Source organism: Hordeum vulgare, chromosome 3H (genome assembly GCF_904849725.1).
Source record: "Hordeum vulgare subsp. vulgare chromosome 3H, MorexV3_pseudomolecules_assembly, whole genome shotgun sequence".
Classification (NCBI taxonomy): Eukaryota; Viridiplantae; Streptophyta; class Magnoliopsida; order Poales; family Poaceae; genus Hordeum; species Hordeum vulgare.
The window spans coordinates 603,812,732-603,831,857 of record NC_058520.1 but is presented as its reverse complement, the minus strand read 5'-3'; the positions used below and the strand labels follow the sequence as shown (position 1 = coordinate 603,831,857).

At 44.2% G+C, this 19,126-nt stretch overlaps 1 protein-coding gene across 1 annotated transcript; it reads left to right on the top strand.

Moving 5' to 3' along the window:
* Window positions 1–7,151: 7,151 nt before the first annotated feature.
* On the top strand, window positions 7,152–9,002 carry LOC123441020 (phospholipase A1-Igamma1, chloroplastic-like). Its single transcript, XM_045117552.1, has one exon. The coding sequence runs from the start codon at window positions 7,227–7,229 to the stop codon at window positions 8,778–8,780; it is 1,554 nt and encodes a 517-aa protein (XP_044973487.1). The 5' UTR covers window positions 7,152–7,226; the 3' UTR covers window positions 8,781–9,002.
* Window positions 9,003–19,126: the final 10,124 nt, after the last annotated feature.

Here is a 19,126-nt window from a genome sequence, read left to right as displayed (position 1 = left end):
CCCAGTTTTGCCATGTGAGTCCACCATACCTACCTATGGATTGAATAAGATCCCTCAAGTAAGTTGTCATTGGTGCAAGCAATAAAAATTGCTCTCTAATATGCATGATCTATTAGTGTGTGGAAAATAAGCTTTATACGAACCTGTGATGAGGAAGACATAAAAGCGACAGACTGCATGATAAAGTTCTTTATCACAGGGGGCAATATAAAGTGACATTCCTCCGCACTAAGAGGACACACATCCAAACCTCAAAAGCGCATGACAACTTGTGCTTCCCTCTGCGAAGGGCCTATCTTTTTGCCATTGAAAGAGTCATGGTGATCTTCACCAATTCCTTATCTCGCCTTTATCTTGGCTAACCTCATATGCTTGGGAAAGATCTATATTCATATGTCAACTTGGAGGTAAGTACTCATGAATTATTATTGTTGACTTTACCCTTGAGGTAAGCAGTTGGGAGGCAAAACTGTAAGCCCCTATCTTTCTCTGTGTCCAGCTAAAACTTTGATCTCATGAGTACCACGTGAGTTGTAGCAATTGTAGAGAATGAAAGAATGATTGAGTATGTGAATTTTCTTTACAAGCTCTTATTTGACTCTTTCTGATGTTGTGATAAATTGCAATTGCTTCAATGACTAAAGGCTATCGGTTGTTACTTCTCGGTAAGGTTCTTGATCCATGATTTACTTTGTGAAGGAATTATTACTTTAGCATGAGAGATTATATGTTGGTATTGCTGCTCTGATCATGATCATGATGCATGCATGTTCGTATCTTGTTTTGTCGACACCTCTCTCCCTAAACACGTGGACATATTTATTGAGCAAGGCTTTCGCTTGAGGACAAGCGAGGTCTAAGCTTGGGGGAGTTGATACGTCCATTTTGCATCATGTTTTCATGTTGATATTTATCGCTTCTTGGGCTGTTATTTCACTTCACGGTACAATTGTTATGCCTTTTCTCTCTTATTTTCCAAGGTTTACATGAAGAGGGAGAATACCGGCAGCTGGAATTCTGGCCTGAAAGTGGAGCAAGTTTGAGATACCTATTCTGTGCAACTCCAAACGCCGTAAAAATCAACGAGGATTTTTTCCGGATTTATAAAAAAATACTGGGTCGAGGAAGGGCCAGAGGGGTGCCAGGGGGTGGCCATAAGCCTACACGGCGTGGCCACCCCCCAGGCTGCGCCATGAGGGCTTGTGGGCACCCTGCTGGCCCACTTGCCCCCTCTTTTGCTATATGAAGGTTTCGTCCAGGAAAAAATCAGAGAGGAGCTTTTTCATGGATTCGCCGCCGCCACGAGGCGGAACTTGAGCAGAACCAATCTAGAGCTCCGGCAGGACGATCCTGCCGGGGAAACTTCCCTCCCGGAGGGGGAAATCATCGCCATCATCATCACCAACACTCCTCTCATCGGAGGGGGCTCGTCACCATCAACATCTTCATCAGCACCATCTCATCTACAAACCCTAGTTCATCACGTGTAACCAATCTCCGTCTCGCGACTCCGATTGGTACTTGTAAGGTTGCTAGTAGTGTTGATTACTCTTTGTAGTTGATGCTAGTTGGATTACTTGGTGGAAGAGTTTATGTTCAGATCCTTGATGCTACTCATTACCTCTCTAGTCATTAATATGATTATGCTTTGTGAGTAGTTACTTTTGTTTCTAAGGACATGGGATAAGTCATGCTAATAGTAGTGAAATTGGTATTCGTTCGGTAATTTGATATGTTGTATGTTGTTTTTCCTCTAGTGGTGTTATGTGAACGTAACACTTCACCATTATTTGGGCCTAGAGGAAGGCATTGGGAAGTAGTAAGTAGATGATGGGTTGCTAGAGTGACAGAAGCTTAAACCCTAGTTTATGCGTTGCTTCGTAAGGGGCTGATTTGGATCCACTAGTTTAATGCTATGGTTAGACTTTGTCTTAATTCTTCTTTCGTAGTTGCGGATGCTTGCGAGAGGGGTTAATCATAAGTGGGATGCTTGTCCAAGTAAGGGCAGTACCCAAGCGCCGGTCCACCTACATATCAAACTATCAAAGTAACGAACGCGAATCATATGAACATGATGAAAACTAGCATGACAGAAATTCTCGTGTGTCCTCGAGAGCGTTTTTGCTCCTATAAGACTTTGTCCAGGCTTGTCCCTTGCTACAAAAGGGATTGGGCCACTTTGCTGCACCGTTGCTACTTTTGTTACTTGTTGCTTGCTACGAATCAAATCACCACACAATCACTTGTTACCGACAATTTCAGTGCGTGCTGATTTTACCTTGCTGAAAACCACTTGTCAGATCGTTCTGCTCCTCGTTGGATTCGACACTCTTACTTATCGAAAGGACTACGATTGATCCCCTATACTTGTGGATCATCACGTCGTCACGCTGCCGGAGAACTCATCTACTTCTCCATCTTGCTTGCTGGATCAAGAAGGCCGAGATCATCGTCGAGCTGTACGTGTGCTGAAGGCGAAGGTGCCGTTCGTTCGGCACTAGATCGGAACGGATCGTGGGATAGATCGCGGGACGGTTCGTGGGACGGTTCGCGGGGCGGATCGAGGGACGTGAGGACGTTCCACTACATCAACCGCGTTTCTTAACGCTTCCTGATGTGCGATCTACAAGGGTACTTAGATCCACCGTGTTGCGGACGGGGAAGGCGACCGCCTCCTTGCTCGTGGACATGTCCATCGTGAGGTAGCCGGGCGACCGGATCTTGGCATCGAGCGCGTTGGTGAGGTCCATGCAACGTTCTCCAACAACCCACAATTAGCTGATGCATAATAATTAGATCTCTCATAATTACTACTAGCAACATGGCCCATGCGTTGCCACGGAAGAAAAAAAAACATAATCTCCAATGATGGTGACCACATTATGTTCATATATCATCGCTTGATTTAGAAATTTTATGCACAAATGCAAAAAAATGTTTCTTCTTTTAAATTTATTCACAAATTGAAGCAATCTCTACATTTTCAAAAAATATATATCATGGTTGTTAAAAATCTTGGTAACTCAAAGATTTATTCTGAATTTCAAGATTTTTTTTTTACAAAACATACAATAATAATCCGATCCATCCAACAGTTAATTCTTCAAAATTCACACAGGTATATTGTCACAAAGACTTATGAGCATTAATGTTTACCTACATACATTAGATCTTTCGTGAACAATTTTACAAATATGGGAACGAATTTAAAATCGAGAACATTTTTTACAATTTACAAACATTTACTAAAAATCGTAAATATATTTATTAAATTCATGGACGTTGTTTTGGAATTTACAAAAAAAATATAAAAATCCGGTGCTTTTTTTGAATCCTATTTTTAATTCAAAATAAAAAATTCGTCAGCATTTTAATCCAAATTCCTATTTTTAATATGCAAAAGTTTTTGTAATTCCAAATTATTTAAATTATAAATAAACAAAAATGGAACGGAAAATTTTAAATAAAAAAAGAAACTATCAAAACAGGCATTAGCTATTTTTAAAATTTCAGGACATATTTTGAATTAGAAAGCATTTTGTTAAATGCATTTAATAGTTTTTAATACATGAAGTTGTATTTGAGATCATGGACTATTCTTATTGTACAAACATTTTTATAAAATTGCAAACATTTTTATAAAATTGCAAACATTTTATTGTATGTGCGAGCATTTTTTACAAAACTCCGAGCAGTTTTTGAAGTCACAAACATTTTTATTTTTGAAATATGTTGATTTATAATTTTCAGTTTATTAAAATTTTAAAGATTATTTAAAGTTCTAAATTATTTAAAATAAAAAAATAAAACGGAACTGAAAATAAATAAATAAACAGAACTAAAAGCAGGCGCCTGTGCATGGGCCGGCTCATACGGTGTGTTGGATATTCTCCCAGCATGCAGAGCGTAATATAGGAGGTTTTTACATGGGCCGGCCCAGTCTAAGATTTTTCGCTTTGTGAAACGATTTCTATTACTTACCGGTGGCATGATGGGTAATTTATGCAAACTTTAGGGGTAATTTTCAGGACGGACGACCAGAAACCGAATTTGCTTTATTATTAGGGAGAGATAATTGAACACATGTCATGTTGATTACCATCAGACAAATTGCAATTTCTGCAAAAGGCACTGATCTACATTGGCACGTCGGTCAAAACTTTCGGCTGGATGCGCGCGAGCCGTTAGATCAAAACCTGTTGACCGTCAGATCGAGCCATGTAGCAAAAATCATCGATGGTAGCAAAAGAAGCAGTGATGTAGTAAATTTCGGCCACGGATGCAGCAAAATCATTGTCATCATCGTCGCGAGGTCGCAACACCGCCTTGATGGATGTAGCAAAAAAGTCCGACGATAGTAGCAAAATGCAACTACGGTTCCAGAAAATATCCGTCACACTCGTCGCGATGTCTCAGGTCCACCTTAATAGATGGAGCAAAAAAGTTAGTTAATAGTAGCAAAATGCAACTACGATTGTAGCTTTTCTTGCTAGGAGAGCCGATTGAAGCTTTCTCTGTCTATGGTTAAAACTTTTTTCAACAACGTTTGAAGCTTTTTTAGATGACGGTTGCAACACTTGTATACGCGCGATCCGACTATGGCAGAAGTCGACGAGGACGACAGACGGAGGTTGGAACCAACAGAGTTGGCGGCCGACGGGGGCGGGCAGCAGCGATGCAGGCAGTCAACAGGGACATGCACCGATGATGCAGGCGGCAGCAGCGCAGGGGCAACAGCAGCACAAGGACAGCAGCGTTGGTACGCAAAGGCAAACAGATCAGAGGGATCACACGACTCGCACACGACCAGCCCGAACGTTGGACCGGCGCACCGGTTATAAACGTTTTCCTTTACAAAACTCAAAAATAAGGGCACTAGCCGAGCCAGCCATGCGTGGTAACCTTGTGGATACCTTTAATTCTCTTCTTTTGAAGGCAACATCGTACGTTACAAACCCACACATGCATACTGTTGGGAAAAGAACACATGCATGACGAACACGTTTCTCAATAAAGTCGTGGTGCGAACGAAAGGTGGTCTCGCGCGGCAACGACGAGATGGACGAGCACGGTCGTACACGCAACTTAGAATCTCTGTCCAGAGAGTAGGTTCATCCATTCACGTGGAAATCGTGGACGCCGGTGCTCCCACCACCATATGATGACCATGCATGCATCTATTTTTTTCAGGCAGGTACGATTCAGTTTGGTGCATGACATTTACAGCTCATGCCGGGTCCATGCACGTACTATGGGCTCACGTGTCCGGTCATCAAAGCGTGTACCGCCGTCGCTAGTTTGGCCGATACCTAGAGAAACGAATAATGCCACACGAAATTACAGGCTGGGATTAATTACATGCTGACATGGCAAAGGGAGATTGGGGAGAAGGAGAGTGAGGCGGACCACCCCGATGGGAATTGGGGGGAGGGGGAGGGGGTGGCTGAGAGAGATTTGACCATCGCTAACAGCACTTCAACGCACCGATCCAAATCGTCTGACTACGTGCCTTTGAATCGGTGCGAACAAAAGTAGAGATCCAATGGGTCGACCCATACTCAGAATGCGTTCGCTTCACGTTTGCATGAATCCATTTTTGGTCTAAAATTCTGTCCAACTACCACCGCGGTCATATTTATGACGACCACTAACACCAGACCCGCTCAACAGTGTGTTCAAGGGCTGCATGTCCGTCCTTTTTAATGGACGCGTGCGGCGAAGCCGGCCTCATCCAAAATCATCGTCCACATCGAGCCACCTTTGCTCCCTCACCGGCGACAAGGAAACCCTAACCAGTCAGCCATGGGATTCTTCAACGGGAAAGGAGGGAAGAAGGGGAGGTTCAACGTCGGAGCGAGCTCTTCCCGCGGGCACCCTGCTACGTCGCCGCGGGCTAGGCGCGGCACGCCAGCGCGGAAGCGGGAAGCAGGAGCGACTGTACATCCCAGTCCACCAGGCATAGTGGCATTGGTAGTACCGTCAACCCTTGTCGTATCCAGATGTGAAGTTGTCGCGTGACTAGCGTGTGGACCAGCAGCGCATCCCCATCTTGGCGGCCCCGCGGTCCGTGCGGGCGCACGGTGAGGAGGTTCGTCGGCTTCGCGAGCTCCTCATGCCAGAGCAGCGCGCCATGCATGAAAACCGTGTAAAGAGGATCCGTACGTCTACAATTATCATAGAAAACACACTTTCACTACTTCCTCCGTCACGATTTACAAGGCACAGTTAAACTTGCGTGCGTTTGCAAAATAGACAAGGTTTAAGGCGCGAAAGCAATTAACCCTATTAATTAATACTAGTACTACTCATGTATGCGCCTTTCCAATTTACTGCTCACGCATTAGTACTAGTATTTTCTCAGTTGATTAGACGTATTATCATCTACACCTGCTACATCTCACAACCAATCGGTGACTATCTTGGTCTCAGAGATTTTTCAAGCGCACCTTCTAAATCGTGACGGAGGGAGTACCATTAAGGCTGGCCATAGTGGGAGTAACTAAGATAGTATCATGTACTCGAGAATAACAAACATGCTGATGTGGCAGACAATTAAAGAAGAGAGAGAGGGTTAGAGTAACATAGGTAGATACCGTAACATGTTAAATGCTATGCTACTATGTGTCATGCATGTCAATAAATAAGGTCATCTATGATACTATTTTATGATACTGTGCACTATGAAGGTAGTATCATACAATAGTATCATATGCAATATACTACTATATGTTACTCCCCACTATGACCAGCCTAAGTTTTAGTATAGCCGATGCCATCAAATCATAAAAAACGATGTTGGAAACTAATACTCTAGAACCTAGGTGGTTATTGATTGACTGTAAAATAAGTTGAAAAAATAGCATTCACACTACGCATGCATATAAAAATAGTACGACGTGAGCACTAATTAGTTGCTGAAGTAAATGCAATGTGTCTTAAACCTTGTTTGTTGTAGTAATGCACGTAAATTTAACCGTGCATTGATAGTACAAATGTTTACAAGCTAGCGAGGTGCATGCACATCTAAGAAAGAAAAAGGAAAAAAGCTAGCTGCATGAGGACCGTCCTGAAAGATGAGCTGTCAGCCTGGCCAGTGTACCACACAGACAGGTGTATATATACACACGACCCAATTGTTAAACCTCACGCTGTCACACATCACAAATCACAATTCAGAGCGCACACACGAACGTACGTACGTGCATCTCGCAATCACAGTAACAAGAATGGCCATGCCCTCCAACCTCGCCCAGTCCCTCCCGGACAGCCCTGCCGGGGACTTGCGTCCGGCGGCGCTGCTCTCAAAGATGGCGAGCCGTGGGCGACGCCCGTCTCCGCTAGTCACCTCCGCGGTGCCGACCGACGAAGCGCCGGCCAACATGACGCCGGGCTCCGTCGTCGGAGACATGGAGCGCGGCACCCTCGCCGAGAAGACCGGCCGTTCCGACGGCCAGCTGACGTCGCGGTGGCGGGAGCTCCACGGCAGCAACGACTGGCAGGGGCTGCTGGACCCCATCGACACGGTGCTCCGGGGAGAGCTGATCCGGTACGGCGAGTTCGCGCAGGCGTGCTACGACTCGTTCGACTACGACCGCTTCTCCCGCTACTCCGGCAGCTGCAAGTACCCGACGCGCACCTTCTTCGAGGACGTCGGCCTTGCCGGCGTCGGCTACGAGGTCACCCGCTACCTCTACGCCACGTCTCACCCAAGCTACCCAAACTTCAGCATCTGGAAGCATAACCCCGGCGACGACAAGCTGTGGAGCGAGTCGGCCACTTTCATCGGCTTCGTCGCCGTGTCCACGGACGAGGAGACGGCGCGAATCGGACGCCGGGACATCGCCGTCGCCTGGCGCGGCACGGTGACCCGGCTGGAGTGGGTGGCCGACTTGACGGCGATGCTCAAGCCGCTCTCTGCGTGCGGGGTGCCGTGCCCCGACCCGAGCGTGAAGGTGGAGACGGGGTTCGTGGACCTATACGTCGGCAAGGACTCGGCGTGCCGGTTCAGCAGCTACTCGGCGCGCGAGCAGGTGCTCGCCGAGGTGCGGAAGCTGGTGGAGCGTTACGCTGGGAGGGGCGAGGAGGTGAGCGTGACGGTGACCGGCCACAGCCTCGGCAGCGCGCTGGCGATGATCAGCGCCTTCGACATCGCCGAGAGTGGTGCCAACGTGTCTCCGTCGGCCGGCGGGAAGAAAGCGCCGGTGTGCGTCTTCTCGTTCGCCGGGCCGCGCGTGGGGAACACGAGGTTCAAGAAGCGCTTCGAGGGGGAGCTGGGCGTAAAGACGCTGCGCATCCGCAACGTGCACGACATGGTGCCCAAGGTGCCCGGTTTCCTGTTCAACGAGGCGATATTCCCGGCGGTGCTGCTGCGGGTGGCGGACATGCTAAGGGTGCCGAGCGTGTACACCCACGTCGGTGTGGAGCTCACGCTGGACCACATCGTGTCGCCATTCCTCAAACCCACCGGAGACCTGGCTAGCTACCACAATCTGGAGGCGCACCTCCACCTGCTGGATGGATACCGGGCGCATGGCCAACCGTTCGAGCTCGGTGGAAGGGACCCGGCGCTGGTGAACAAGGCCACCGACTTTCTTAGAGACGAGCACATGGTGCCCCCAGGGTGGCGGCAGGAGGAGAACAAGGGCATGGTGAGGACGGAGGACGGACGATGGGCGTTGCTGCAGCTTCCGAGGGATGTTGAAGCTCACCCTGTCCCGGATGACATCGACGACCACCTCGCAGCGCTCGGCGTCCTTGTTCTCAAGAAAGATGGTGCATAAGGGCATGATTCGTGACAAAACAATGAAAATCTTTGCAGTTGCAGGAACACGGCAATGAACTAGCCAGTGGGAATTAAGCTAAATGTTTTCCATGTTATAGTGGAGTGTGTAACTGTTTTGTGTCTTTTTGGTCCTTTAGCTACTGGTCAAGTATGGTTTGGTCCTCGATCGAGTTTGTAACAATATTATTGACTTGATACAAAAGTTCTAGCACCATCATCATATGGGTCGAGGACCATCGTCTTATAGATCTCAGTAATTCAAAAAGGCATCTCAGGATGCATGCATGCACTATACTCCCTCCGTTCCTAAATATAAGTCTTTTAAGCGATTTCACTAGGTGTCTACATACGGAACAAAACGATTGAATGTATACTCTACAGTATGTCTATATACATCCGTATGTAGTTCACTAGTGAAATCTCTACAAAGACTTATACTCCCTCCGTTCCTAAATATAAGTCTTTTAAGCGATTTCATTAGATGTCTACATACGGAACAAAATGATTGAATGTACACTTTAAAGTATGTCTATATACATCCCTATATAGTCCACTAGTGAAAACTTTAGAAAGACTTATATTTAGGAATGGAGGGAGTATTTAAGAACGGAGGGCGTAGATGCATGTCACCACGGGATCCACGATTTATGGCATGCCGTACGGTTGACAGGTAAGGCCGGGTCCATGTACGCACTCCTCACGTGTCCGGATGGTATCTATCCATCTGGCAGCATCCAATAAGCACCATATCGGTCCAAAAAATAAAGGTACAGGACCATCATCCAAAGGCGTGTAGTGTAGAGCGTGTTACATGCTCACCAACCTGCCTAAGAGCATCTCCAGCCTTTAGAGCCTCCAAAAACACCACTGAGCCAAAAAAGTTTGTGTTTTGGGAGGCCAAATACTTCATCCGATGGTAATATGGGTGCATCTTGCTAGCCACACCCCATCACAATCAAAAGTTTATGAAGAAAATGATGAAGTGGGTCAAAAAAGAACACGTGGGGAGACGTGAATCGCTGAAACTTTCGCCGGCGTCCCAAGAGCCCCCTAACATGCCGGGTTTCACCTGAGTATACCGGCGCTATTTCGACGTCCTGGGGGCGCTCGGGGCGAGGTTGGGCCGTTTTTCGACCAAAAAACGCACCCGAGCCTAATACCGAACCTAAAAGGGTGTCCTAGGGGGCATCCTGAGGGCGCGACTGGAGTTGCTGTAAGTCCGGGATCTAACCTTGCGTCAGTTTCCTTTATTTCAACACAGTACTTTGCTCAAGTATTTAAATAAGATAAGATTGATGTAGTTCAGCGAACTAATGAACTACAACGATCTTATACGTTATAGTTTGCTTCCAAAGAAAAGATCGTTGTAGTTCACCAACCTCCCTAAGTCTTTGGATCGATGTGGTATGACCAACACATGTTCAAATTTTGATTTTTTTTGTAATTAATCTCTACTTACTATTAAATGAGCAACATGTTTCTTCTTATGAGAACCTCATTCAATGTACTACACCACTTAATTATACCCATCTGATTACCTAAATCAATGAAATCTAAAAGATATGTATTCCTACTAATAAATTAAGACACTACAGGAATCAACTTATTTGTCGTTTGCCATAGCGGACGACAAAGGGGTTGTTCATGGACGACAAAACTTCTATGCCTGCTTCCGTCGGTAAAGGCCCTGCTTTGTCGTCAGTCTGGTGAAATCGGACGACTGGGGCGCCTGGCGTGGCAGGGGGCGCCGGCACAGGGAGAGGGGTGGGCAGGGAGGAGGGGGAATTGGTGGGCGTAGAGGAGGAGGCGGCGCGAGGAGGAGGGGCGGTGGAGGAGGGGCGGCGTGGTGGTGAAGGATGGGATCGCGGCGGTGGTGGAGGAGGGGGTCGCGCGGGGACGAGGGGGCATGGGAGGAGGGGCGGTGCGGGGGGAGAGAGAGAGAGCCGTCATGGGGAGAGAGGGGGTGTGGGGTGGGGGGCCGACGGCTGTTAGGTCGCCATACTCTTTGACGTCCGCCCCCGACGGCAAAGAGAAGTTAGGCAAACGGCAAAGAGGAGCACCTAACGGTCGGTTAAAAAGCGGTCCAGTGAGCCTCTTTGTCGTCTGCCTAGCTCTTTGCCGTCAGTTGGTAGACGGCAAAGAGTTCACTGATGGCAAATAGAACCTTTGCCAGCAGTCAGCTCTTTGTCGTCTTCTTTCCATCTCTGTGTTGTCAGCTGGCAGACGGGAAAGTGCTCACTGATGGCAAATAGAACCTTTCTTTGCCGTTTGGTTTTTGTCAGCTGATGGCGAAGAGGCTCTTTGCCATCAGCCAACAGACGACAAAGAACAGACTGATGGCAAATTCTCTAATTCCAGTAGTGAGATGATATTATTTGTTTCATCCGGCTACTAATTCTACATTATGTGAAATACATGGGGTGGTACTAATTCAAACCGTTCAAAGCTAGACAGCAACTCGTCCGTCTAAGTTATCAGGCTAGCCCACGCTGTTGTACAATGGCTGAAAAGGGCATCGACCCATGCCGCTCCTCTGCAAGTGTTGTACGATGGCTGCAGGAGAGCATGCTATCTTTAGTCCCGGTTGGTGTCCAGAATTGGGACTAAAGATCAATCTTCAGTCCCGGTTCTAAACACCAACAGATACTAGAAAGATTCCTATATATACGCCCGGCCCGCGCGGCCTCGTCTCCTTTTTGGCCATAGGTGATGGGAGGTGTGTGTTGTGATGTGTTCTCACTTCTGTGCACATGAGGTGTTGGATGAAATGTTCGAGCCACACTTAATCTTTCTCCTCTGTTCTTACTCCAAGCACGACCTCCAAGCTCCATTTTTTTCTTAAAAATTTATCTAGGTTTGACGGTGCACCAAGTGTTTTGGCGTTGCTGCAGCTTCCGAGGGATGTTGAAGCTCGGCCTCCTTGTTCTCAAGAAAGATAGGGCATGATTTGTAACAAAACAATGAAAATCTTTGCAGTTGCAGGAACACGACAATGTATTAGCCAGTGGGAATTAAGCTAAATATTTCCCATGTTATTGTGGAGTGTGTAACTATTTTGTGTCTTTTTTTGTCCTTTAGCTACTGCTCAAGTATGGTTTGGTCCTCGATCGAGTTTGTAACAATATTATTGAATTGATACAAAAGTTATAGGACCATCATCATATAGATCTAGGACCATCGTCATATAGATCTCAGTAATTAAAGGCATGTACAATGCATAGCCCCAGGCTGATATCTCGTATGCTATATATGATCGGATAAGAAAACGGGTTTTTATGCAGGAGGCGGGTGCTTGAAGAGAAAATGTGTGGTCCGACGTAAAAAGCTAAAAAAGTTAAAGTAAAAAATAGATATGTATGTATATTAAAATCTTTATTTTTTATTTTTTGATGAGATACTCCTACGATAGCTTACATTGAAGAGAAAAAATCAATGTAAATACATTAGATTATTTTTTATCATGAGACATCTCAATCTATATGTCATCATTATGCATGCCCTTAAAAAAATGCATTCGAGGATGCATGCATGCACCCTAGATGCATATCAGCACGGGATCTACGATTTATGGCATGCCGTACGATTGACAGGTAAGGCCGGGTCCATGTACGCACTACTCACGTGTCCGGATGGTTTATATCCATCTGGCAGCATCCAATAAGCACCATATCGATCCAAAAAAAAAGATACAGGACCATCATCCAACGGCGTGTAGTGTAGAGCGTGTTAAATGCCCACCATCCTGCCTAAGAGCATCTCCAACAGACGCGCGAAAAGAGGCGCGCGGGGTAAACCGTCATTTCAGCACGCGCGGGACGGAATGGTGCGACTCCAGCGGCCGCGTGAAAACAGCGCGCGCAATAACCGGTTGCGCGCGCGCCATTTTTGCCGCGGCGCTTCGCGCGCGCCTATAAAAGCGCAGCTTTGCCGCTCCCTCGCGCCGCCACCGCTCCACTCTCTCTCTCCCTCCGCCTCTCGCGCCACCGCCGCTCCAGCGCGCCGCCACCGCTCCAGCGCCCCGCCCCCGACGCGCCACCATGCCACCGCGCCGCCGTTCTGCGTACGGCTACCGCGGCGTCCGCGAGCGCCCAACGGCGGGTTCTACGCCGAGATACGCTCCGGCGATCTCCGGCTTAGCCTCGGTACGTACGAGACGGCGCACGAGGCCGCCCACGCGTTCGACGCGGCGGCGTGGCGCCTAGGCAGGCCGCGCCGCCAAATGAACTTTCAGGACGTCTACACGCTCCAGCAGGCGTTAGACGTCGCCCCACCGCCTCGTGTAAACTCCGCACAAGACCGTGCGGAGCACACTGCGCGGCAGCGCCGCCTCCTCGTCGCCCAGGAGGACGAGCGGGTCATGGCGGAGTGGCGCCGGCGCCACCCGGAGGATGTCGCCTACGAGCAGAGTTATTGGGCAAGGCGCCGCGAGGAGGACACGCGTCGGCGCCGCGAGGAGCGGTTGGACAGGCGTCGGCGGAAGGCATTGGCGAGTGCGCAGGCCGACCTCGTCAATGCAGGCGGGAGCTCCTTCTTCACTGAAGAAGACGAGCGTTGGTTCGACATCTGGCTGTCAACCTCTGACGACACCAACGACGATGATGGTGGTGCAGATGATTGGAGCGACTGAGATTATTTTTATGTTTTCGAACTATCTAGCACCGAATTATCTATCTATGTTTTCGAACTACCTATCAAGTTGCAATCTATGTAAAATAACTTTGTATACTTTTTATTTGAATGCAATCTATTTAAAAAATGGTTTGCGCGCGCTGCAGTTTTGGGCACTGCTGGAGCGGCGCGCGCGCTGCATTATAGCGCGGCTGCTGGAGCATGCGCCTAACCCCGCGCTAAACCAGCCAAAGCGCGCGCGGCAAACGCATTTTTTGGACGCGGCACGAAGCGCGGTTGTTGGAGATGCTCTAAGTCCGGGGTCTAATCTTGCGTCAGCTTCCTTTTTATTAACACTAGGAAATGGGCTCATCTCTCCCTAATACTCCCTCCGTCCCAAAATAACTATCTCAACTTTGTATTAACTCTAGTACAAAATTGTATTAAGTTCAAGACACTTATTTTGGGACGGAGGGAGTAATAATAAAGTGATGACATCACTTTTATAAAAAAGCCCCCGATGTTTCCTGGAACTAATCCGCAGTCCGGATTTAAGTTAAAAAACAAATATTTTTTGCATTTTTCAGAAAACCCCCTGCTGTTTCAGGTAATCAACCTGCGGTCCGGATTTAAGTCAGAAAACGAATCTTTTTTTGCATTTTTCCAAAAACCCCTGATGTTTCAGGTAATCAACCCCCTTCCGTATTTTAACAAAAAAAACCCTAACTTTTCAGTTAATCAATCCACATTTTATCTAATCAAAATTATCCATATCTTTTAAACCGTAAATCCGATTTTAACATGTTATATATGAAATTTGATTAAAAGAATGTGTGGAATCTAAATAGGATGTTATTTTTAGCTATTGAATACTTCTTAAATATTATTTTTGATGCAAACATAATCTGTAGTGCACGGTCCTTTTTTTTCCTCTTTCGGACGACAATACGAATTGCAATAAACATTCATTAAATTAAAATCCGAATTGAGAGGAAAGAAAACATTATTAACAACACATGCACACCTTTGGAAAACCTCGTGGGGAAAAACAACATATTTCTCATCTTATTCCGAGTGACTGTATATTCAAACGCGTTTTCGTTGTGTGAACACTAAAGCCATCGTCGGCAACACAAATATGATGCCATGTGAAAATATATTGCGTTCAGAGCGTGTGTTATTTTCTCTTCCGTTGCAACGCACGGGCTCTTTTGCTAGTACATTACAACGGGTACAAAGAATACCGCACACTTTTAATTTATAAAGAGTGATCTATAATTTGAGTATTTGTAGCTACGATCCAAACAAAGATGATTTTAACCTACAAAACGTAGTTTAAGATTTCACATGTCTTCTATCTAAATACGGCTTGCATGTAGATTTAATACGTACAAAGAAACGGTGAAGTAATCTTTAATTTCGTCTCTAATCCGTATTTTGCTGAGATGATCATCCACAATCTAAATCAGTACCGGTATGAAAGAAAGACGAATAATACATTATTGATTAAGATTGCATTCTATATAATATTTTTAAAATGGTTAACAAGTAAAATAACATCACATTCAGATTCTACATATTTATCTAATCAAAATCCACATATAACATGTTAAATTTGAAGTTACGGTTTAGAAGATATAAGTATTTCAAAAAACATTTAGTATGTACTGCGGGTTTAATGTCGGAAATATTAGAGAGTTTTCCATAATATAGCATGACGGACTAAGAATATAATTTTTTTTGTTAGTAGGTATAGATAAAGGTATGGATGGTACCTTGCGTACGTATTTAAATAAGATAAGATTGTTGTAGTTCAGGTATCTAATGAACTACAACGATCCTATATGTTATAGTTTGCGTTAAAGGAAAAAGTCGCTCTAGTTCACCAAACTTCCTAAGTCTTTGGATCGATGTGGTATGACCAATACATGTTCAAGTTTTGATTTTTTTTTTTCAATTAATCTCTACTTTACTATTAAATGAGCAACATGTTTATTTATACGAAAACCCCATTCAGTGTTCACCAGTTAATTGTATCCATCTGATTATCTAAATCAATGAAATCTAAAAGATATGTATACCTGTTAATAAAACAAAATGATATTCTTAATTAGTTTGGTACTAACTCGAACCGTTCAAAGCAAGACACCAACCCATTCGTCTAAGATATATATATATATATATATATATATATATATATATATATATATGGAAAATCTAATGAGTAGCGTGTGCACCGCTGCTTTCCCATGCGGCGGCTCTCCACCCACTTTTGATTTTTTTTGAAGCCATACATGATTTTTTGAAGCGTGATTAGTGATGTAATTTTTTCTATCCCCGGAACAACACAGTGCTGAAGCCAAACTCATCTCTCTTTATCATGCATGCATGCAATGATGTCATCAGATTCTCTCTAAATGATCAAAATTCAAAAACTTTTATCTCTTAAACCGTTAATTCGATCGATGTTCTGTTTTCGTCATTGACTTTGTTTCGACGAAATCTTCAAAACTAGATCCCATATCGACCTGTTTCGACAACTTTTTTTTTGCTCATACTTACCACATTTGTTGCACTTACTTGTCATATTAGTAAGAACTTACTTGTGTGATAAAAAATAACTTAATCGTCATATTTTTTGAAATTGTGTATAAATATGACATCTCGACATAATCAAACTGGCAAGCACAAACAACTTTTTTTAGATGATCGCGCGCAAAAATATGACAACTCAACATATTTAAAACCAGTGACCACAAGAAGTCTTTTTTATCATCGTTTGTAAATATGACAACTCGGCATAGTTAAACTAACAAGCACACAAAATAGTTTTCTGGGAAAGTTATATATATATATGACAAGTTGGCATATTTAAATTGGAAAAGACAACCTATGACATGCTTTTATATCATGTATAACGAAAATTGCTACAAGGCTTTTGTACGAATCAACATTAAAAAGTGACAATTAAGTTATTTTTCTCACGCAAGTAAGTGGTTAATAATATGGCAAGTGGGTCAAAAAATGTGGCAAGTATGAACAGAAAAAATAGTTGACAGAACATGTCGATATGGGATCTAGTTTCGAAGAACTCGTCGCGAGAAAGTCAATGGTGAAAGCAGATCATCGATTGAATTAATAGTTTTGTAGATAAAACTTTTTTAAATTTCAAACATCAAAGGGAATCTTGATAAGATCATTTCATGCATGCATGCATGCATGAGGAAGAGAGAGGGATTTGACCGAAGCATGCAATGCTTTTTTAAAGTAATCTGATTAGTAAAGCAATTTTTTTATTAAAATGGTGATTAGCTGGCCGCCGCACGGCAAGCCGCAGGTGCGGCGCTGCTGCATAGTGTTGTCCATATATATATATATATATATATATATATATATATATATATATATATATATATATATATATATATATTGTGTGTGTGTGTTTTCAAAAATAGAACATCATCAAGCCTTCTAAAAGGGATGCATAAACAAAGAGAGGACGATCTCTCTGGACGATGCCACGATGGATAAACAAATCAAGCTTCTCAGATAGTAGAACGACAAAAAACACGGCTTTGGTTCTAGCCCGATCGAAGCAATAGTCCCAGTCGCGTTACGAACTAGAACTAATGGAAGCATTAGTACCGGTTCGAGATGTGGGGATGCCGGACGGGGCTCGACAGACATCCGTACCGATTAGAATGGGACATTTAGTCCCGGTTGGAGATACCAATCAGGACTAAAGGGGTTGCGACAGGTCCCACACCTTTTAGTCCTGACTGGTGCATGTCTTCAACCGGGACTAAAGACCTGTCTTCAGTATAGGTTTTGGACACCAACCGAGACTAAAAAGTTGTTTATATATATTCCCTCGCCCTACCTCCTCTCTCCTCTATTTTTTCCTCAAAGAAGGTGGGAGGTGTGTGCTAGTTTGTCTTCATTTTCTATGCACAAGAGGTATTCGATGAAATACCTGAGAGCATGATGCCATTGATATGAGGTGTCCGAGACATAGATATAGTGTAAAATTATGCTGACCAACTTGACATAGATATGTTTACGTAGGAGATATGTGAACTTGATGTATTTTTTTGCAGTAATAACATTTGATCACTATTGTACTTTGGTATTAGTGTGATGAACTTGTAATAATTTGGTCATTTATCTATTCATGATGTTTTTTAATGATTTTTGATATACTTAATTATATAATGCAGATGAACCGGCGATGGATATACGATGACCAATGCACTTTCGAGCATATTACGGGTCTGCATAATTTTATCAGTGTGGCTAAGGCAAACAGTCTGAATGGTTTTATGTGTTGTCCATGTGTTATTTGTGAGAATAAGAGGGATTGCTCTTCCTCGAAAACCCTTCACACCCACCTGCTATTGTCCGGTTTCATGCCCATCTATAATGTTTGGACCAAGCACGGAGAAACATGGGTTACGATGGAAGACAATGAAGAAGAAGAGGATGATGACAACTATCTTATCTTCCTTGAATACGGTAATACTATAACGGGTGAAGCCGAAGATCAAGATGCACCAGATGTGCCTGCTGATGATCTTCGTTGGGTCATTGTTGATGCACAGAAAGAATGTGAAAGTGAAAAGGAGAAGTTGAAGTTCGGTCGCATGTTATGATGAAGAGCTCAGGTCATTCCGTCAGAATACGGATGAAGAGATTTCTACTTCAGTGAGCTCATATGTATAGGATGTTTTTGCCAGGAATGCACATGCGTAGCAGGTCACTATTTTTCCCAAGGGTGGTGGGATGTGTGTTTTTGCTTGCGGGTGTGTGAAGTGCAGCAAAAACATTTTTCGAGTGTTCTTACTGTTTTGGCACTTCTTATATTTTGGAACCCGAAACAGGTCATATGCATTTCTAGCTCACTAATTTGACACTTTTGAAGTAGAATCCTGACATTATTTTGTCCTCCTGTCTGTGATTTTATTTTTCCTTTAGTTAGTGTTAGATGAATCTTACTCGCATTGCTGTATGTGAATTCATATTTTTGTTTTTAATCTTCTTTTGCAGTAGCAGGATTGTGGATTCTATGGAGCAAAGGTCGTCTAGCGTACTTAATGAACCCGACCATGACCCCGATGATGGTTTTTCAAATAGTGATAGTTGCTGGGCATTAACACAACTTCTTGGCTTCCAATGCACATATCTTGCATATTTGATGAACTCAAGAAAAAATATGTGATGAAGAAGAAGCAAGCATGAAACCAAGAAGGTGGATCTAGTCCATTTATTTAGTTTTTCAATCATCTGTACTCTTCTCTTACTACTCATTTTTTTTCTTTCGGTTATCAACAGTTTTTAGTTATTTGTTCTCTCGGTACATATGTCCTCAGTCATCTTCAGTTTCAGATTTCTATTTCGTTATTCATTCACTCCTTCAGTTATTTCATGATTAACTCAGTAAGTCTCCTACGCTATTGTTTCAGTTCTTTCTATTCCTCATTTCTAGTTTCAGTTAACTCTATTCCTCATTTTTTCAGTTTCAGATTGTCTATTAGTTTTCTATTTCGTAAATAAGTAGTCCATCATTTAATTTCTTCATTTTGCATCATTCTTCAGTTATTCAGTCTTGATAGTTTAGTTATTTATCAGTCTTCAACATTGCATTCCCTCTATTTAAGTTTTTCTTTTTTTCAGTCTTTCTCAACTTTAGTCTACTCTTTCTTCGATCATATTCAATATCAGTCCATGTTCAATCTTTCA

Bases quoted from the DNA above. Each gene is read 5' to 3' on its own strand.
- LOC123441020 (XM_045117552.1), top strand. From the start codon at position 7,227: ATGGCCATGCCCTCCAACCTCGCCCAGTCCCTCCCGGACAGCCCTGCC.